The sequence below is a fragment of the Pinus tabuliformis genome, chromosome 7 (genome assembly GCF_031772625.1).
Source record: "Pinus tabuliformis cultivar Carrire ecotype Pingquan chromosome 7, CPIR1, whole genome shotgun sequence".
Taxonomy (NCBI): domain Eukaryota; kingdom Viridiplantae; phylum Streptophyta; class Pinopsida; order Pinales; family Pinaceae; genus Pinus; species Pinus tabuliformis.
This window is the reverse complement of record NC_142293.1, coordinates 1,555,839,070-1,555,861,269: the sequence shown is the minus strand read 5'-3', so window position 1 is coordinate 1,555,861,269 and position 22,200 is coordinate 1,555,839,070. Positions and strand designations below refer to the sequence as shown.

Sequence of the window (22,200 nt, the reverse complement as noted above, 5' to 3'; positions counted from 1 at the left end):
ATCTAAACTAGTTTGGAATTTATGTATTTTCTGGTCGACTGGTTTTGTATCGAGCTTTGGGGGTCAATCGATTTGGTCCTGATAGCGCTGCACCGAGCAAAGGAAAGACCAAGTGATTCTGAATTTTCTTTAAAGAGCGAGTGGTCATTGTGAGCTTAATGAGTATGTATTTTAATTGTTCTGGAAATGCCTGTGCCTGTCTCTAGAGCAATCCAAATCCAAAGGTCTATGAGCTAACTTATGCACCCACCTGGGCCAATAATCAACACTGTATCTGGTAGTGCAGAGCCATTATTATTGTAAAAAGAAATCTGATCCAATTGTATTTGATTGCAACATGAAAATCTTTTACGCATAAATAGAAGGATAAATTTAATCCGATCAGATTGCGATAGATTAATAGGCAGTACAGCACAGAATGCAAGAAATGCCTATAAACATGGCCGATAATACCCATCTAAAGCGTACAAATAAAAATCCAAAATACACAACTGTCACTCCATTTCAATTTCAAAGTACCGCAAGTTCAAAACAATATTGTAGGCAGTAAACATGCCTCGAGAAAATAAGGCACTAGAACCACCAGGAAGAAGAGGCTCGATATGATAATGACCCTAATGCCAGATTACACAATAAGCAATCGCCCAGTAGTATTCACATATCCTTTTGTCCTGGCGATGAACCTAATCTGTGGTTCAAAATGTCAGGCACAAAATCCTTTTATACAGTTTCAAGTGAAGATCTAATGGACAGCATGTCCTATTTCTAAGCTGCACAATTCGCAAGAATCCTGCCACTATCCAAGGCTACTAGGCCAATCGATTTCAGGATGCCATTTCTGCAGATGTTCATTTACATGAATAATGACTCCCCATGCCAGATTACACAATAAGCAATTGCCTGATGATGATCCTAATCTGAAGTTCGAAATGTCAGACACTAAAAAATTTTATGCGGTTCCTCATGTAGAGATGATGGACAGTATGTCTTATTTCTAAACTGCACCGAGTTAGTTAATGTTGGATATTGGATAAACCAATACTCCCCTTGTGTTTCGTGACATGGACTAACCGTTTCTTGTGGATTCTTATCTCTGGCGATGCGATCATTGACTAACACTCGTAGGTTTTGGTTTAACAGCAATAGTGATTCCCAACAAGTGGTATCAGAGCATAGGTCACGAGTTCGATACACGCCCGGCTCGCGTTGGGGGGAGATTGTTGAACATTGGATAAACCGACACTCCCCGTGTATTTCATGACATAGACTAACCACCTCTCATGGATCTTTATCTCTCGCGATACCATCGTTGACTAACACCCGCGAATTTTGATTTAACGACAATCGTAATTCCGAACAACTAACTTGTAAAAGATCTTCGTTTAGGACAAGTTAAAGTTATGCAAGCTAATCTAACTCCATAGGTTCAGGCAAACCCCAACTTCACAAACCCCCTTTCACCAATAGCCTAGAATTCTATGACAAGGACAAAGTTCAATATGGGATTCACCATATTATGGTGAAAAAGAACTTTCGATCGACTCTGTACATCCTTAATTTAAACTAAAGTGGCTGTCTTCAGGGATGCATCAAATGCGACAGTGAAAGCACATCCTTAAGGAGGTATATGTTGAGAATTCAAGTACAAGTCAAGTGAGCAAGAAATCAGATTAATTGGACGTAATTTCGGGTGGTTGGGAGAAATGTCGTAATCCTCTTGCAATATGACATGTTGAGCCTATATAATGGGTCAAGCCTTATTGTCTGAAAGTCCCCTTAAAAACTGAAATATATATATTTTTCCTATAGATTATAAAAATATTTCTTCATCAGTAAAAGTGACACTTATATTCCTTATATTGATTATAAAAATATTTCTTCCTCGATAAAAATTCAGATAAAACAGAAAAGATAAAGGCAAACCCCATGGAATTTTACAAATATCAATCCAATCCATCATAAAAAAGACTTATTTACACGCAATTTCATTTTTCATCCCTTTTTTTTGAGACTGGAGGAGGAGAGGAGAAGAGATTTTAAAGTAGTAAAAATTATTCTGAGATTCCAAACATGAGATATTGGACTGTTTATAATCCTTTTAGTTATTCACTATTATTTAGTATTCGCACTGGTACACCTACACAACACATCATCTTACAGAGGAGGGAAGGCCAAACAAGCACTTATATTCATCTTATAACTAATCAACTATTATGTCAATAAAAAAATCCATTCCCGTGTGGACAACTCATCACATGAATAGCCAATTACCCAAATTGATAAATATGGCATGGACCTTCCAAAGCCACATTGAATTCTTGGATTCCTGATAAACATGGAATTATGTTCAAACCCTGAACTTCACCAGCTCCAAATCAAAAGATCTTGTTATGTATATCAAGATCAAAGACTCCAGTATGTACATCATAAAACTTGAAACCTTGTGTTGTTGCCAACATAGGGAAAGCACGGGATGAACACCCATGATTTGAGCCTTTGCCAAACTGAGAGAAACAATTAATTGATCTCAGATAGTCTATTACACTACAGGCAACACAAAATACCCAATTAGTGATTCTTAACAGGTTTTGCAAAAATGCAAATGTACATTAGCAAAATTGATTGAAAACAGTAACCCAATTTATTAACCCATTCCAAATATTTTTCTACATTGTAAGTATCCATCAAATATAGAGGAACTACAAGCATTATTAACCCACTCCAAATCCCTTTTTACATTGTAATTATCCATAGGAACTATAGGTGTTTGAAAGATCTGCCATATATAATCTTTGCATCAATCCCCGGAATCAAAATATCTTTGTCAGAAACATTTACACAAAATTGAATTTCCTGCTTAGCATACCTTTACGTATCGTTATGCCAATTTACAGAGCGCAAACCAATGGACAGGATCAAAGTCTGCAATGATTTTCTGCATAACAGATCATTCTCTCCACCTTTCATGCAAATAATATTAAGTGTTCTTACTTGAATTCTTCTTCATGAGAAAGCAAGTCATCTAAAACCCTATCGTCTATCCTAGCCGAGGCCTGCTTCACCCACTTGACCAAATCCTCTGCATCTCGGTTCACCTTCTGTTCTTCCTTGAGAACTTTCTTGAGCTGCTTCCTATGGCCTTTCAATGAAAAAGTACTCAAATCCGTCAGAAATTCATCGTCAGACAGCGAGTCCAGCTCGTCCTTCGCCCTGACCCTGTCCTTATTCCGAGCCCTCATTTTCGACTTCTCAGAAACGACAGCAGCCGTGAGTTCATCTTCGCCAATATGGGATTCAGATTTCTTCATTTTACTGGAACCCGAGGATCTCTTCGAGCTCAGACTTCTCAAAAGCTTCTTCGGAGACCCGCAGAAACAAGCCCTGGGAGGAGAAGGCGACAATGAACACGATCTCCGAGAGCGCACAGACGGTGATGACGCCACGAATGTTCTTGAAGTCTTCTTAGGGGGTCTCGAGTTCGAATTCCCCCGAGGCGAAGACGCAGCAGACGTGCTGCACCCCTTGCTGATGGGGCTCGAGTTCGAATCCCTCGGCGACTCTGGGGAGGACGATGGATTATTTCCAGGCAATTTAGCCTCTGCCGACTCGGAAAGACGGCTGTGACATCGTTCTAGATTTTGAGGTGGACCAGGAGGTCTGAGGTTCGAGACCGATGCCTTGAGCTTTTCATACCTGCTTTCCAGCTCTGGGTCGAGGCCCTGACGTGCAGAGCCCCGGCTTCCGACCGGATGGGTGGTGATTTTAAGCAACTCTTCGTCAAGAAACTGAGATAAGAGCTCTTCCACTGCATTTTCATGCTCTGAATCTGAAGAAGAAGAGTAAGAAAGAGAAAAATGGCCCATTCAACACTAGTTGATTGTCTGCTTACAGCGACCATTTCTCACAGAGTGGCACACCCGTTTCAAATTCTACAGATCCCGTCCCTTTTATAAAAGGGAAAAAAATAAATCAGCTGAAATTAATTAAATATGATTTTCCCTTTTTTAAATATTTTTATTATTAATTAAATGCCATTTTACGTTTTCTATAATATTATAATTAAATAGGTTAGTAAAGCGAACTAGGGTTAATGAAAAAGGTTTAAGTTGAAGCATCGGATACCGGTCAGGCGTGGTCGGCGCCTACGATGCTGTTACTTCCCGTTAACCGTTGTCGGTGCCACTGCCAACGATGCTTTTTAGTGACCGTTATTATGAAGCACACGAAACGTCACACTCAAGTCAAAAGTATCCACTCATGTATCTCAAGCCTATGAGCAAAACGATCATTCACACCCTTGGTGTGGTTCTCCGAACGTTGATTCATACGTTTGATCATGTTTACGACTAAAAATCATAATTTTTTCTTTTTTTGGAAAACAATAAACTAGCAATTGTCCCAAAAGGTACAAAGAGAGGCCGATAGGATTATTAATTTGGAATTGTAAAATTTAGTAGCAAATATTGCAGAGGGAAATTCCATGATATTGCAGAATGAAATCCCATCCTATTATCATCTCAAAATTACTTGTAAAATCTTCTACAATTCACGAAAGTAGTTTTTGCATAAATGGCAGGCTGCATCCAGACTTGGAGTCGCTCTGCATTGAGTAAATTCTGTTTTGATAGGAGATCCAAGGGCAATATAGGCCTTGCGGGGCAGGGGGTGTTTAGAGATGAGCATGGTAACATTCCAGGGAGGTTAGACAAGTTTAAAATAATCAATATTTAATTTAGAAAACACTTGAAAGTAAGTTGAAACCTTTAAAACTTAATGCATTTAACTCACAGTTTAGTTAGTGTATCTGATGCAACAATAACCCTTTACTAACCCTCCAGTTCAATTGATTTACAGTTAATTTTGCAGAACCACAGTGTTAAGCTTACTAATCTCTTTCGCTAACAATTAAACATTAGATTACAGAAGTGCACTTCAGCATTGACATGGGGTTGTAGCATTGTGTGCTCATATAATTCAAAAAAAGAAAACCAATACTCGAGCACTAACAAAGAAACGTATAGCATTTCCACTGGCAGTACAGCTTCTAAAATATGTTATGAAATAAAGCTACAATTTGGTATATAACCAACTCACAACCTAACTGTCTAATGGTGCGTAGGAATTTGGCAATGTGCACACCTAACTGTTATTGTAGACCATGAAAATAACTTCATCTAACATTCAGCCTAAATGGGACTCACTCAGACATAACAGCAGCTAAATAAGCCCATAACTTGCTGCAGCCTTTTACACCAACAACAACGAACTCTGTTGAGTATAGAAAATTAGGAATAACACCTCATTGGTCCCATTTATTAGGAATTTAGGACTTCCAAGGGATACAGTTTCCTGAAGATCATTTTACAGGATCCTCCTCAATGTTAAGTCCGAGTAATAAATATAATAAAATAGTTATCCACAATAGGCATTGCTATAAACAGATCATCCATATTGTAATAAGCAACAGAATCTGACAGCAGGTATTTAGCAGTGAAAAAGTTAAAAGATATTCCTTTAAACAAAAATAATATACTACAATAAGTTTCAAGAAATTTTGAGAAAACTTGCGTGTGTGCTCAGCCAATATCTTATGATGAGGCATCTTCTAATATCTGAAATCGCTAACAAGCACTTCGAAACTCTTGTGCAATCACGCTCCAATTATGGACCATAGCAGTAGACATTTTCAAAAATTGTCATTACCTGTGGTTGCTCCAAGGTCTTCCATATGCATGTGACTCTTTTTGCAAGAGATTAAGTCTTTCTAAGTAAGCTTCTATGTCCAAACGTCTTGCTGGTGCCACATTTACTTCAATGCTTCAGTGTTGGCTTTACTAAGTGTTCACCAAAAAGCATCCCATCGCTGGATACATGAAGATTATACTTATTGTTGATGAAGACGGCCCTCCAACATAGTCTTTACCTCTGAGTGGGAATCCTCGAAGATCTTCTGAACAACACTCTTCAGTTCCTTGAGAGAAGCATCCCTTTCCTCACAGAACTGATTATACATTTTTCGAGTTATTGTCATATCCCCTCCTTTGAGCTTGGACAAGGCATGAGACAAGGTCTTCTTACTTGTAGGCACATCTTCTTCATCCTCTTCTTTTTGCCTTTGGTCCTCTTCGCCGCTGATTTTTAGTGTATCTTCTTCCTCTGCCTCAACGTCCTTCTTCTTCTTCCCCTTGGAACCGACAGATGCATTGACCTCCTCTGCGTCCGCATGCTGCTTCTTCTTTCCCTTACAATTCCCAGATGCACTGACTGCCTGTTCCTGTTCCACATGGTTACCATGCTCATCACCACCGTTATCCTCTTTACCCCACAATTTCGCCCAAACCTCATACAAAGCAGCCTGATGCGAATTATCAAATTCGTATTTATTTTTCTTGAAACTGTAGTAATTGGCCTCAATCTTGGCCGTGATTGAATGAAACTTGTTCCTCCCCCACCTAAATTTATTATATAATTGAGAATTGTTATACTGTGTGCTAAACATAGGTCAAACTGAAACCAATCTTGTAGAGTGAAATCCCATCATATTACAAAATGAAATCTCATTATATAGGATTTATTAGGTTCATTACAGAGAAAATTAACATAAGTGGAGAGCTGATTCAGAAGGTATGACATGGACTCTGTAGAGTGAATCCCCTAATCTTGTAGAGTGAATCCCATCATATTACAGAATGAAATAGAAGTCTAAAGGATTTATCAGAGACATTACAAAGAACACGATCACAGTGGAGTGCTGATTCACAAGGCAGGACATGGATTCTGCTTATTCACCACAGAAACTCTTGTTGTTGAAGATGAGAAGCAGCACAAAAGTAAGTCATTCCACAACTACTACAAAATTACAACAATATTAACATCTTGCAAATATTCTCATCTATGAGGAGCTTTGGGGGCCTATAGATTTCAAGAGAATAGCAGAAATTCTTCACTAAACATGTTAGTAGCATACTGATCATCTTGGCGGTTGGAGACAGAACTGGTGTTGAAGCTCTCTTTCCTCACAAACCCAGCAGGGGCTTTGTTTGAAATTTCTCCTGCACCAGAGGTTCCAATCTCCAAAGCTGTCCAAAAACAGTAGCTGCCACAAGAGATCCCCATGTTAGGAGTTAGTATCTTGAAATTAAGTGAAAATTTATGTCTTAAGATTAAGTAAAAAATTGTGTCTTAAGACTTGCATGAAATCCTGTGTGATTCCAGAACAGAATTAAAAATGTTATACCTGAGAGGTTTGTAATAGCATTAGATATTGCCAGGGCTGTACATACTCCTTTACCACCACCTGACATGTCTTCACCCAGCAATAACTTTGAAAATCTTTCTTTCATCATTTCAACTTCTGCAAACATAAAGCAGTAGACTCATTAAGGCAAACAAGTTTACTTGCCTGAAATTAGACATACCATCAGGCCAAACAATATCCAGTTACTCATTTGTCACCAAAAATTCAGTGCCTCTGGTTGGTATAGAAAATGGTCAAAATAAAGGGACAGCAGTTCATGGTTAAGCGGTCAAAGCAAGCAGACAGCTAAAATTCCACACAAGGCATATCAATACTATCCAAATACACCTCAAAGTGACATACTTGAAAACGTATTGTCCATCCCAACAGACTTGATGAGCAAAGGTGAAGAGTTAATATTTACCAACCAAATAAAAATATAAAATGAGCCAATCTTTGATGAAAAACTGACCACACAGCATACGGAGTAAAGACATAATTAAAACTGAGAGCAAATCTCTGAGACACATCATAGGGGAAAAGTATACAGCAGAACCAGAGGCACAGACAAACTGCATAAGATCAGTTTCATTGAAATATATGCATATAGAGCATACGCAAAATACCCTGCAAATAGTTCCAGTGCAAGATAGCCATATGAAATGGTGACAAAATGCATTGAGAGGGATTTCAGGGCAGAGGATGCATATAGATCTCGGATAAATTGCATTACAAACAGTTATAGAAAAAAATATTTGCATTTAAAATGTTTCCATTGCAAGATTTGCAGCAAGTTCTTCACTGACTGAACGGAAATCAGTTGGAGAACAAGTTATGCAGAATAAACTTAGAACGGAAAACAGTTGCAGAACAAGGTATGCAGGAAAATTAGGCAAAACTCATATCTAAGGGGGGTATGCGCACGGGCTCGCAAAATGGATGAGAGAGAGCTTCATTTCAAGATATGCAGTTGGACAATAGTTAAACTACATCAGACATGGTTTCAGAAAACAGAGATGCAAATCAGTCATAGGCATAATGCATTTAAGAAATTATTGAGCATGATTAGAAGTTGGGCAACAAGAAAAATGAATGGCAAAGAGCTAGAGCAAGATTTGCAGTTTGGGCCAAGCATTAAATACATTGATAGACAAGGTTGAGCCATTATAGGTAACGGTAACTGTAAACCGTCTCCAGCTGGAAAACCTTATCAGTCTGAGACAAAACACATACAAGATATGAAGTTAGGTACAGAAAGCATTAAAAACCAGTATCATGTTAAAGAGACCATACCAATAGTAACTCTGGTTTAATGATGTTACTCACCTTTCATAATGTGAAGAAAAAACGTGAATGAAGGGCGATAAATGCTTAAATGCTCATAGTGTAACTCTGCTCTCCTACTATTTGTTACAAATAGTAGCTTTACTTTAAATGATGTGAAAAAAAGTGTATCAACGACCCCACTTTAATGATGTTCACCCTATTTCTTACGGATAGTAGCTCTGGTTAAATGATGTTACTCTGTTTTCATATTGTGGAAAAAGATGTTACAGGACCTAAACTTATCCACATTATAAGCCAGCAGCTGTAATCTACAGTAAAGAATGTCAACTGAACAAACCTGTCCTCCAAAATGAAAATGATAGCACTTCTAAAATCCGAGTAAAGGCCCAAGAGCCACATGTAGACAATATGAAACTAAAATAATTCAACTCATAAAACTTGGCACTCTAACATGCATCAGCGAGCATGTGAAGAGCCCAGAATAAAAGAAGTAGTTCATTATAAAGAAAACACCTCTACTGTCAAGAACTATCCTCATCTACTATTTTAATTGCAAATATGAATCTGACATGCATGAGACATGAAATTCCCATAAATTCCAGGGATTTGTGGTGCTGGACGTGTGTTTTTTCTGAAGGAAAACCATAGTTTCTGTTTCAAAGCTGCATTGGCAGAAGGTACCAACTACTGGGCAGAGGTAAGTGCATTTTCGATACTGGGAAATTTAACAATTAAGAAAGGTACTGCTCAAATCCAGATACTGAGAGATTCAGAGCTAGTCATCAACTGGGTAAATGATAAAAAACAATTTGCAGATTTTGACCCTATCAACACTAATAGAAAGAATTAAAGAGCTGAATGAAAATTTCCCTAATAGGTTGTTATAAACATCGACCTATCTAAAGTCAGAAACGTGTTTCTTTATACAAAAAGTTGTTGGTTGAATCATAAAACCCAAAACAAAGAGCAGTGGACCATGTACTTGAATACTCTTTGTTCATACAACAGAGAACAGTTCTATTAAGATATAACTAAACATGCCATATATAAGTAAAGATATATACAATGAAAGTTTTGTTGGCTTGTAAGCATATGTACAATAAAAGCATTATGTAGAGATGTAATTGAGAATGAGCCGCTAATCATATATGCATGATGGGCCATGGCATCGGCAACACCAGTTAGTGTTTATTGTGGTGCCATGTTGTGCGAGCTGTTCCTGCAGTTGATGTCGCATCTGCCTGTGTGCATCCCTTTCATGGATGTGAATTGTAATCTTAAGTAGTTTCCTTATATTCTTTAACAACGTAATTGCTGGGCGCAAACGGTATAGTGGCATGGATGGTTGTGGCAGGATCCTTGTCTGCATATCCTGTAATGTAAGTTCTTGTTGCTGGATTTCTTCGCAACACTCGTACAATTGTCGTAAATAGCATGTATTCATACCTGTTGGCATCAGAAAAGGGAACACTGTAATTGGCAATGAATATGTTTGACGATTTTGTTTGAAAATTCGAAATAAATTAAACGATTCCAAATGAGTATAAAATCATATGAAATTAAATGTAATAGCAAGAAATCTATGTGAAACTTCTGTATGTAGTGACTGGTGTTTACCATGTGGGTAATTCTGGAAGGCAGGCTGTATGATTGGCTAAAGTGTATTATCCTGGATAGATTTTGATGCAAGGAATGATTCCTCTTGCTGTCTACGCTTAAGATATGGATTCTTGTGCATTTGTGCAATGCGGGAGAATGGGAATGTTGGATTGATGTGTATGTCCGATAGTGACCGCACTCTTGAAATTGCAGTGAATGTTAGCCCTTGGCGTTCTCTGGTCCCGATGTCCACTGTTGCTTTGTCTAATGTCATTCCTTGTGACTTGTGTATCGTTAAAGCCCATGCCATTTGAAGTGGTATCTGACGGCGTGCACCCCTTGTGATGGGAGGAATGGGTACATATGTTGGGTGTGAAATGTCCCACGGTGTGCCTCTGTATTGTTGAAAGTCAACAACCACAAAGGATGGTAATGCTGGGGGCTTTGAGTCAGTTGAATAAAATATTGAGATGACCTTCCCAAGGGCACCATTGACAAGGCCTGCATGTACCCATAAGTTGCTGGTGAGCATAACTTTTTGTTCATTGCATAAGAGCACCTTTGTAGGTAGGTGCTCATCTTCTGTTGTAGTAGGATTTTTCTGTCTTTTTTGTTCCGCAGAGCAAAGTGCTACTGGGATGTTCAATTGTTTGAGCATTTTCTTATTATGCAAGACAACTGCGTTGTTTGTTGCGAATAGGTGCATGGACTCGCTGAATGAGCATTTCTCTTCAGGTGTAAGAGAGGAACTTGTTCTTGACATTAGATGTTGCCAATCTTCAAGTGTAGATATTCCATTCCTAAGATTTGCAAGTATTTGCCGGAAAGCAATCTGGGACAAGCTAGCTCCTTGTTGACGGAAAACGGTTGAAAGTGTTATGAATATGTCGAAGCTGCGCCAAAGTGCAGTGCCATGCGATGTCCTAGCATATAAAGGAATGTCTTTTACAGGTGGGAGTTGGCCTAAATCTCTGACAAGGATAATTGAGCGATTACCAAATGGTGTATTCCGATGAAGAGGGAATGCCTCTTTTAGACGATCGTCAATGCGAGAAAGCATTTTTGGACCAATGAAGCTCATTTCGTCAATGAGGATGTATTCTACATGACGGAGTTGCTCTTGCAGGTGTAGGAGCGGCTGGCCTTCGAGAGGATGCATTGTCTGGATAGGGATATGAGGGGCAGAATGAATTGTGAGGGCATTTATGTTGAAAGCTGCAACGCCGGTTGGTGCAAGTAACAACAAAGGGTTTTTGTTGGCTGGCGAGTTTTCCACAAATGCTTGGTGAAGGCATTTAATCAAATGGGATTTTCCTGTGCCAGCTGTTCCTTGTACGATGATCTTCCGTGGGGTTTTTGGCGAAGGGGTTTTGAAGTGTGAAAAAACAGCGGTGAAAGCTATTCTTTGGGTAGGGGATAATGTATGCTCATGGAGAAGGTTGGAAAATGATTGATGTTGGTTTTGAATGGGTGAGCGGTTGAATTCAATGAAATTGATGGCAGTTTCTTGCAAGGGGGGAGGGATAGTATTTTGTGACCAATTGTGGTTGACATCGAAGTCGCGGTAGCCAATCATGTCGAGGTCATCAATTGCAATATTGTAACCTGGGTGTAGTTGAGAGAGGATTTGCCATTCATCCATCTGAATGGAATCAGGGGGGGTGTGTGGTGTAGGTTGATCTTCAGTAGGTGGGCTTTGTGGGTTTTCGGGTTCGCGATGGACATGCCATGGTGTATATGCACCCTTTTTTTGTTCCTAGTGTGCAATAATTTCTGCATCAGTTGAACCGATATCATCAGGGAGTGTTCGGAAGGGGAAATACAAGAGTAATTCACTCCAACAGAAGGTGGCATAAGAAGGATTAGTAGAGGAAGGAATGACATTGTAATGGGGCAAGACATGTACAATCATTGGGGGAAATATGTGTTTCCAGTGGTTGCTTCTCCGTTGGGAAGAATATGACCACGAGCGAGCAGCTTCAAGGAGGGGCAGTGCTTCTAGTGAGGCAGGCCTGTTCATATACGCAACGATAAAGTTTGGTGTCGAACCAGGATTTTCAGTATCTTGCGAAACACGTTTGAAAACAGTCCTGTTGACATTCAAAGAACGGAATGTACGGCTGCAAAGAGAGAGAGGTAGCTTTTGTAACATATGGCATATTTCTTGTGCACAAATGTCTCTATCTGCAATGGTTTCTGTAAGGAGTTTCCGGATGACACCACTAGTAGGTGCTTCTGGAAGGGCACTTTGTGATAGTCGCGATAGCATTTGATGGTAGCTCTCAGATCTTGTCTCTGCTTTTGTTATATATTTTGAAATATATTTCAATACAGCATGGCGAGAAAGGACTGGTTGGCAATCAACATTTGCTCTCCAAATAGAGAGTAGATCGGCGTTGTGAATATTCAATCTTTCATCATTGCGAGCAGGGACATAGGTTTTATGACCCTTATCATCAATGAAAAGTGAAGAAGTGGACTTCAATTCCCACGGTACTCCATATCGGCAGCTAAGCACATTGTCTTTCTTACGAAGACAGGAAGATTCATGACATTTTGTATGCCGTTGGACGCAGTTGACAAGCTCTGTGTAGTCTTCAAATTGATTGGATGCGAATATTGCTGCTGTGTCAAGGAAACACGGGTTATGAATTGTTGACTGGTGAAGCGGAATAGTTCGGTGTTCTGCCTGACGTGGATTCCAAGCAGTTACGTAGTGGTCGAAATATTTCTGTGCATTAGCAACTTCCAATGCATTGTCCCAATCAAGTGTGTCCATGTCTGGTGCATTTTGTAGCCAAAGGAAGCCATGAATGTGTGCAGATCCTCTATGTTGCCATTCGTATCTGAATATAACATGAAGGGTTCATTCAGTTAATACATGTATATGCAATGTATAAAATTAACGTAGAGGGATATGGATATTAAATAATACCTGCACCAGTAGTCGGTTGCATGGAGGCCTTTTTGAAGGATTTCTTCAAGGAAAATTGTAAATCTACAATGCATATATTGGGCTATTAGATGTGGGTTTTTAATTATGTTTTGGATTTTCCATTGGAAGGGGTTGACTGGAGTGGAATGAACACTTGTGGGCATGATCGTGTGCAAGTCATGCCATTTAGTATCAGCTGCACTGAGAGTGAAGAAGAATGTTGGGCTTCCTATTTGTGTGATCATGTCAGTCAGCTCAGATCGGCGTTTGTTCCAGAAAGACCGTGTTCCTCGTAGAGCTGACCCAAACCTCATTATTTTCTCTGGAAATCTTGAATCCGGAGAGTCATGAAGACACTGGCGTAGGTCTGATACCGTTGTTGGCAAGTTGTTCTCAATGTACTTCTTCACGAAGACACTGGCTGTTGCTTGGCTACGGTGGCGCATTAGAATGTTATAAAGATAGTAGCGGAATCTTGGGTGTTGGCCAAAGCGGTTATCATGGTAGTGAAGCAAGTGCAAAGCATATTCATGCATTTCAACTTTTGTAAGTCTTGGTTGCATGATCATTGCAATGCCTGTAGGGAAGAGTGTGGGGAATGCCATGGCAAGGAGGCCGATGGTGTTGTATTCATTTATAGCGGTTGGAGATATTGGAGGCCAATCGATAGAGCTTGTTGAACTTGAATGGGTTGAGTGCAAATAGTTACAAATGTGGTCACGCTCGGTACATGAATTTGGGAGGACTGGAACGAAAGAAGAGGGTTGGATTTCTAATGGAGGTAGCATGACATCATCAGGATTATAAGTGGAATCAGTAGTGGTTTGTTGGGGTTCAAAAGAGGAGGTGGTTACACTGTGGAGAAGAGAAGAAATGTCTGTAGGGAGATCTGGCAGTGTAGAAATTGTAGATGAATTCAATTGAACATCACGGTAGTAAGGGTCATATTTTATTTTGTATTCAAGGGCTGCAAGGACACGTGATTTGCAAACGTAGAATTCGTAAGCCTTTTCAGATGGATTTTGCCTTTTCACAATGAGGATGTCTAAGTCAGAGAGCATCCGGGGTAAGTATTTGGCAATACTGGTAATATCTTGAGGGAAGCTAATTGTATGGCCACTATATTTATATTGACCACCACGGGAATGAGTGACTTGTAGAATGGGGTTGACACGTGCGATGAGCATTTCTTCAACTTGGGTTAATTGGTGAAGGACATAGGGTTGTTCTCCAGGGTCCATGTTGTTCAGTTCAGAAAAACGATTGGTAGATTTAGATGACGCACAGCGAAAACAAGAGAGTCTATTGTGGAAGAGCTTTGTTTTCATTCCTGGGTATGCTTCCTTGCATGTTGTGCAAACATGCAAGGTAGAAAGTCCATCAATCCTTTCTCGAAAGCGACGGTGCTCTTCGTTAAGGGGAGGGTTATATTGGATATGATGAACGTGTGCTGGGTTGGTTTGTATAGGTGGGAGAGCATTTGAGGTGGGAAGGGATGTAGAGGAAGTAGTAGGGTTTTTGTGCTGTTCATAAAGTAGTCGACGTCGTGCATTTATTCGATCCTTTTGTTGTGCATAAAGAATACGCCGCCGCTTGTTTCTGGCCGCAAGTTGATTGTTTGGTGGCATATCTAAACAAGTACAAGTAATAGTTGTTAGTTTTCGTAAACAAGTAGTGCATGTTTGGTATCTCATTTTATTGGGTGCACATCCATTGTGAAATTGGAACATTATATTTTGAACATAGATTTAAATGTTTCTTAGTTCAACATCGGTGAAGATAGGTAGATTAGGTAGAAGGGAAAACATGCAATTAGGAATGCTATGAAATCATATGTTATTTCAGTATCTATCATTGAGAGGAGAGAAACAAGAATCAAAATATTTCGTTCCCTTTACTTTAAAAAACTTTTGTTTCTTATGTTTGAGCGATAAAATGAATAGCTTAGCAAGCAAGGGATCAGTGTCTAGCATGTAGAGAACGAACGAGACACATAGTGACTCTTTACAAATGTTGATATTTATATTACGTAAAATGTAAATGGCAAACATACATATGTTGGAATGACTGGAAGAGAGTATTTGCAATGAGAACTACAGGTTTCATCATAATAACATGGGTGTGTAATTTACAAAGATGAGACAATTAGTTGTGTGGAAATGTTTCTTTATGTACAAACAGGCGTGGTAGATGAAGCCCTAATAAAAAGTTCACAGGCGGCGAACAATAGGTCGTTTTGAAGCGGACAGTGCTTGAATGTCAGTGAGCGCTTCCTTGCATGCAGAGGCATATTGAATTTCCTCTGAATTGATCAGTATTGGTTGCAAGCGTTGAACACCGTTGAAGTAATCTGTTTTAATGGAAAGTGTTAGCTGGAAGCGATGCCCTGAAATCCGGCCACAAATTTCTTGTAGATCAGTTGGTTCGATAGAAAGTAGGAACAAGTCTTTAGCCGTGATGCCCATGAGCTCGTTCCCTGCATCATTGAAAACTGTGACGTTCTGTAGATTCCCGGTGTGGTCATGTAGCTCAATTTTGAGTTTGTAACGGTAGTCGCATTCTGGGAAGTCACCGTTACATTTTGTACAATGCCAAAGATTGTTAGAATGCTCCACAACCTTCTTCATGCATTGTTTGCCATTGAAATCTAGTGGACATGCTAGAAAGTAGAAGTCATCCATATGAAGAGCAGTAATTGTTGCTCGAACTGAAACCCAGACCGCTTTATCAGAGGGCTGCATGCAAGCAATTTCATGAAACGTCTTTCGTGGCAGGGCACGTTTCGAAGCAACACCATAGTTTCTACTCAAAGATGGAGAAGAAGAGCTATAGCCGGTTTCACGGAACCATGCATGTAGTTGTTGAGTTTCTTCAACCTGTGGATTTATTGTGAGAGTGCTCGTTGGTATTGTCCCTATTGTGGTGCCATTAAATTCAGACACGCGGCCTCCTTTGATTGCAAGAATTGGTGGGTTGTCAAAAGAGTAGAATTCAGAAAGATGCTGTCCGATATAGTCACAGTGGTCTCCCCATAATGTTACATCAATGCTAAAACCCGACATGTCCTTTAGTATGAGTGTTTTCCTTAATGTCTCACTTCCATCTTTTCGTCGAATTGTTGATGCAGGTGACGTGGAAGTAACAACACCAATGACATCTACATTTGTATTTGGAGTTGCATTTCTTACTTCAGCAATATTCTTGAAGTGAAAGCTTTGGTAGGGAAACGTTGGATCATCTGTAGGACATGGATTGATAATGGAAGCAGCAGACAAGTAAATCTCCCATTTGTTCTTGAGGTGGTTGTAGTTTGGATTTGCTTCTCTCACTGTGCCATTTGATACAATGTATAGTTGCCCAACCTGAATTAGATTGTAAAGAGATTCGGCCAGTTCAGCAAATGCAGAAAGGTGGATCTCTTCCTTATCACGGTTGATAAGGTCAAATCCGAAAACTTTTCCTGAGCCTCGCACATTGTTGTATGCCTTCAATGATGTCTTCGCAGATGCTCTACCTTGGATAGACCAATACTTTCGGTAAGGGTTGAGTGCCGTGAATGGAATTGTTGTAGTTGTTGCCGTAGGTGGTGGAGTAACTAAAGAGGGCAAGGTATCTTCAGCTGACGAAGAGCTAAATTGGGTTGAACCCGCCTGTGCATGTTGCAGCGTCGATGTGTCCTTCATCAACACTGCTGAGCGCTTCACAACTTCAAGCTCGACGACTCGGATGGACCTTATGTAAACAAGTAAGAAATGAATTAATAAAGATTGCATTTTCCTTCTTTTGTTGCAAAAAACGGCTAGGCGGGTAAAGTAAAAGAGGGTGATTTCAAATGGTGGGTCTTACGAGGAGTTTTGGAGCACTGTGCAAGCTGCTTTTTTGAGCAGAATTATTGATCCAATTTGGATGTCTCCAGAGACAACTTGTGGGCCATATGCGGATGGTAGCAAAGTCTTATGTTGATGTGCTCCATCAGATAGAGTAATGTGGAAGTGCGAGGATGTTGTTTTCAATGAGGTAACGGAACCTACATCGATTATCTGAAGTAGTGGTTGAATCTCGGTGCAACCATTCAGCAATAGAGGAATGGCATTCGGTGTCAAGGTTGTCTCCATAATAGAACAAGAGGTTTCTTTTTCTTGTGATAGGAGTACCTGCAATTCATCAATTTTACCACAATACAGAATTCTAGTCAAAGAAGATGTGACATGAATGCGCAATCTAATCTAAGAAGGCTAAATGTTGATGGGCAGTTTATATTTATTTGCAGCTTGGCCAACCCATCTAAATGCAGCGATCTGGAGAAGAGGAGTAAATCAATTCCCATTTTCTTTTTGTACAAAGTTAAAAAGAGGCAAATGGAGTATGATGTGAAAGGGGAAAGGATGTGGGCAGTTTCAATATAATTTTAGCCTTACTAACTTATGTAATTTCATGCACTGAAATGAAGGGCTTCCGATGACCTCGCCTCCTACCTATCCTTAGGTGTGGACCATGGAAATTTGCTCTAAAAATGTGTGCTCACACCATGTTTTGTCTATTGGTGTTGTTAGTATGTCAGTTTCTTATGCACCACACATGCAGAATTCAGAGGTGAATGACATGTGTTGAAGAGAAATAGGGAGGAGCCTCAGCCCAATAAATAGATAGATCATGAGAACATGCCCCTACTACGGACTGTGTTCTCCTTGAAAACCAGCAAATGTTGATGTTGGAGACATGTTCACCACAGAGGAAAGTAGGGGTGAGTGCTTAACAATTGCGCTGACAGAACAGGTGTTAAGTGAGGATGATATTGAAACTACTTAAAATCGTTTCAACTTAAGCCCCGTACTGTAAGGGGGACCAAATTCTAGCCCTAGTTGTGCCCTGGAAAAACAGGAAAATATGCCTCTGAACAAAATAGGGAGCAGCCTACAGGTAATGTTCAAAAAAATTTAAGCAGCTAGTACAGACCTCCCAAGCCATGGTGAGAACATATCGGTGCCTAATAAACATGGAATTACATCAACTCGATGTGAAAGTAAAAGTTCTAGCATGGCTGCAGGCATATACACTGGCAATCAAGGCACCATGGGTATTATTTTGTTGGTCCTAGTGACACCCAGAGTCCTCCAAATCAGCTCGACACATTACTTATAGCACAAGTGAAAACATATTCTCACCGATACAGAGCATTACATGCAAATTGTTTCCTCAAATAACTCTTAATTTCAAGGTAATAACTCTTAATTTCAAGGTACTTAGTTAAATTGCCACTACATGTGTGAGAATGATTTTCCTTGACTTTCGCTTTCTGCAAAGTGTTTAAAATTTATCCTCAACTGTTTTCTGACAAGTAACCTTTCATTTAAGAAGGCAGTGTCTACGCAAAATAGCTTCAAACCTAAATAGAACAGAAGGTGCAAATTTAGAAATGCAATACTGAGTCTGTCCTTTACATGCCTGCAAGGCGAATAGTACGAAGGTTTTCTTAAATCTCTTAACCACAAAAAAGAGATCTAAAAAAGCTTCTACACAAAATTTTCAATGTTTAAAGTATATAGGTTATGATGGATATATGCCCATTTATTTTGTTTGTTTGGTCAGCACTTTTATCTTGGTTTATGTATGCACATGATATATGTGATATACCTTATTTGCTTTTTCGATCAGTTTTTTTCCTGGTTTATGCATGCATGTCACAGAAGCAATAAATCTTTTGCATTAATTGTAGAGTGCACCTCATTTCTCTTAATGCAATTATGTTTTTTTGGAAAAACTCATAGAGAAACTTCAGGTACTTTCTCTTGCATTTTGCAGATGGTACATAATATAAATTCATCAAAATAAATTATAGTACCTGACCTGGTAGAATAAATTATAGTACCTGACCTGGTAGAGATATCAAGTGAGGCATGCAACAGAGACAGCCAAGCTGGGATCTACCCAAAAACTTTGTGCAAGAAGCTTAAAGCACTCAACCACTCAAATTAACCCATCTGACTAAATCACTCAATTATGAGAACACAATTTCAAAATTGCCTATTAAAAAATTTAATAAATCAGATTTAAAAAAACTGCAAAAACTTGCCAATATAAAAACCTGGAAATTGAAATAGATTTAAGTTGCACAAGACCAAAAAGACCAAAAAGAGGACCTCCATGACCACACAAAGAGTTGAAAAAATAATAAAACGGTTGTTGATAAAAACATAATCTACCATTTAGCTCAACCAGTTGCGGCCAATGTTGCTGGTAATTCAGTTAGCTCAAACCCCTCTGTATTTGGCACACGAGATGCCTTCCACAAATGTGGGGAAATATCTTTTGGGTTTCACACGAGATATTATTTGGAAATTTTGGAAAAGAAAAGGCATAAATCTATCCTGTGAAAGCCAAGTAAATGAAAATTCAGAATTACACCGCATCCAAATAAATGGAAATTCAGAACTGTACTACACCCATATAAATGAAAATTCAGAATTAGATTGAGATTAAAGGTATTACTGCATGATCAGTCGGTAAAGGTACAAAGTTCAAATCACTCTTCCTGTTAAAGTGGGTATTGTCCTGTATTATGAAGTGGGGTTCATATCTCCTAGTGACTTAAGAAAAAGCATACTTATCAAAAAAAGATAAAAGTTAGTACCTGTTGTTGGGGCGACTGTGGCTGGTCAACTCTGCGAATGAGCTTGTGCTGGTTGACAAGGTATCGGTAAAGATGTTGCCGCGGCATTGTGATGATTTCTCTAGAGAGATTGTGCTTGTTGTTATGAAGCCAATCTTCGATCTCATTGTGCATGACATTCCTCCGCCTGGGCAATGTCATCAACCATGCACGAGCTGCTTCCCACCCATCCTTCTTGATGTTACTATTGATCATTTTGGCTTCTTCTTGAGAAGCAGAAACAACCACATCTCCATCGTTATTATTATCACCACCACCATCTCCTGGTTCTGCAAGAGGGCATGGAGCCTCAATGGCAGACGAGTCCGGGGCCTGTACATCCTTGTTCTCTTCCCTTGACATCATCATATGTTCTAGTGGGACTACAAGTTCAATCCCAACAAGTGGTGAAAATCTCTGTGACAATCTCGATCACCTAGATATCAAAAGGCCTGTGAGTGTTGTTTTCTTAAAGACTAGATTTCAAGGCTGGCCATACCCAAATACCCAGATTAATTTCAAAGCAATTAGAAGCTTATTCTCGAACGCCCACATGGATTTCAGATGAAATTGAAACAAAGAAGGTAATATAAAAAGCACCCGAATCAATTTTCAGACGATGCCTTTGCGAGTTATCCACATGATAAGCCCATGTGCAGTTTAAGGACCATGGGAGAAGTAAAGTTCCGACCTTCTATGTGCAAAGTGAACCGTAGGGGCAGGGTTCGTAATCACATTGAAAGCACTGGCGTATATAAATGGTAATTAAAGCATCCGACACTCCCAGGTAACTCTTAGGTGAATTTGACAGATTTTAACAATTTATCCACGCCACGAATTACAGTTTTATCGACCGCATAATTTTTTCAGTTCACATATTCACACTTATTGATTAAACAGTCCTTTTTAAAGTCTCCGTAGTGTTTGGAAATAGAACCATGAAAGCAACAACATAGGTTGAGAGAAAAATAGAAATAACCTAATTGTAAAAATAGGAGAACTTTCCATCTGATGCTTTGAGGAATCAGATTAAATCAATACATTATATAGTTTATTCTGGGTTTATTTCAGAATAGGTAAAGAAGCATCCGAGACAATAAAGCTTATGTAATCACCAAATTGGTCCAAAAACCATGGACAGGAACAATAGAAAGAAACACAGGCACGACATTTGCGCTTAAGAGCACTAACCTGCAAGGTAAACAGAAGAATTCTGAGAAACTGGGAACCTGGGCGAACAATTTCTGAACCTGGAAACAGCTCTGTCCCTGCCAGTGAAAAACACAGAAGAGAACACTAAGAAAACACTCGAATAACAGAATTCTGAGAACAAGGCCATGGCTCTTCTGCAAACCAACATGTCAATGTACATCTCTTGGTAGATAAAGATTGAAACTTCTAATAAATGAGACAGATGTATAAACATTTTTTGGTTTTAGTCTACAACGGAACATCCTGATTTACAGCGCTCTGAAAGTTAGGAGTCATAAAACATGAACATGTCACCGTAAATGAAGCTTTGAATTTTTTTGAAATAAAACGAAAGTTTTGGGGAAAAAATAAAATACTAAAAAGGAAAAAAATAAGATAACTACCTTCTATACTGAGAGAAGACATATGGATTCCACAGCTCGTGTGTAGCAGCGCAGTAAATCAACATGTAAAAGGTCGTGTTTACCCAGAAACAAAAAAATTGAGCATAAAATAAATATATGTAGAGGGCATATCTTATGTTCATTCAAGTTTGGGAGCACCAATGGCTCTTACCCTTTTATCAACTATTCACTAAGCCTATTTCCTCTTCCATTTGCAGCAAACCATTAACTTACTGGTTACAAGTTCTTATTATTTTTTTTCCTCTGGAAGAGATTCTGACGCTTCCTTCCATAATTTGCCTCACAGAGTTTACGAAATTTTTTGGCCTTGCTTCAGCTATTTCATAGGTAAAATTATTACCTTTTCTTTATTATGCATTGCTAAAAATGGATCTTACCCTTTTATCTACTATTGACTAACCCTATTTCCTCTGACATTTGCAAGTTCGCTGCAAATGAATTTTTCAACTCTCTTTTGTGAGTGTCCTATTGGCCATCAAACCATTAATTGGGGATTTCAACCAATTCAGCCACGTTATACAACACTTTCTTTTGTCTGTAATGGGAGTATGAGGGTTAGAGACTAAACCATTTTGGCTTATTTATTTTTCACGAAATTCCTAATCTCAGAGTTCGGCATTTAAACAGTGACTTCTATATAAGTATCAACATTCTTTGATCACGGCGCTACAAACTTATAGGCAATTTATTTAATATTTTGTCACCCAACCATTAAACAATGAATATAACAGCTGGGGTCAAAACCCTCTTCAACTGAATGGATTTAAAAGTTCTCATTCGGTTCCTGGATTCAAGAATTATATCAATATCGTTTTCATTATTTATTCTGCACTTATATGGTTGGAAATGTACGCAACAACCACCAAGTCATTTACTT

The 22,200-nt window shown here is 39.1% G+C and overlaps 3 protein-coding genes across 5 annotated transcripts; all 3 read right to left on the bottom strand.

Annotated features, from left to right (window-relative positions):
* Positions 1–2,100: 2,100 nt before the first annotated feature.
* LOC149253884 (uncharacterized) lies at positions 2,101–3,934 on the bottom strand. Of its 3 annotated transcripts, none has more exons than XR_016266246.1 (2): positions 2,867–3,934; positions 2,101–2,504 (listed from the first exon to the last, which is right to left on the bottom strand). XR_016266246.1 is itself a non-coding variant. In XM_089456955.1 (1 exon), the coding sequence occupies exon 1, from the start codon at positions 3,861–3,863 to the stop codon at positions 2,988–2,990; it is 876 nt and encodes a 291-aa protein (XP_089313081.1). In that variant the 5' UTR covers positions 3,864–3,934; the 3' UTR covers positions 2,619–2,987. The 3 variants fall into 3 exon arrangements, 1 of the variants encoding a protein (XP_089313081.1); XR_016266245.1 differs by having other exon boundaries at positions 2,102–2,544; XM_089456955.1 differs by lacking the exon at positions 2,101–2,504 and having other exon boundaries at positions 2,619–3,934.
* A 5,867-nt stretch (positions 3,935–9,801) lies between these two features.
* On the bottom strand, positions 9,802–11,204 carry LOC149253883 (uncharacterized). Its single transcript, XM_089454615.1, has 2 exons — positions 10,510–11,204; positions 9,802–9,970 (listed from the first exon to the last, which is right to left on the bottom strand). The coding sequence occupies exons 1-2, from the start codon at positions 11,202–11,204 to the stop codon at positions 9,802–9,804; spliced, it is 864 nt and encodes a 287-aa protein (XP_089310741.1).
* Positions 11,205–15,268: 4,064 nt separating this feature from the next.
* LOC149253882 (replication protein A 70 kDa DNA-binding subunit A-like) lies at positions 15,269–20,070 on the bottom strand. Its single transcript, XM_089454614.1, has 4 exons — positions 19,690–20,070; positions 16,905–17,212; positions 15,677–16,790; positions 15,269–15,559 (listed from the first exon to the last, which is right to left on the bottom strand). Exons 1-4 carry the CDS (start codon positions 20,068–20,070, stop codon positions 15,269–15,271), a joined length of 2,094 nt encoding a protein of 697 aa, XP_089310740.1.
* Positions 20,071–22,200: the final 2,130 nt, after the last annotated feature.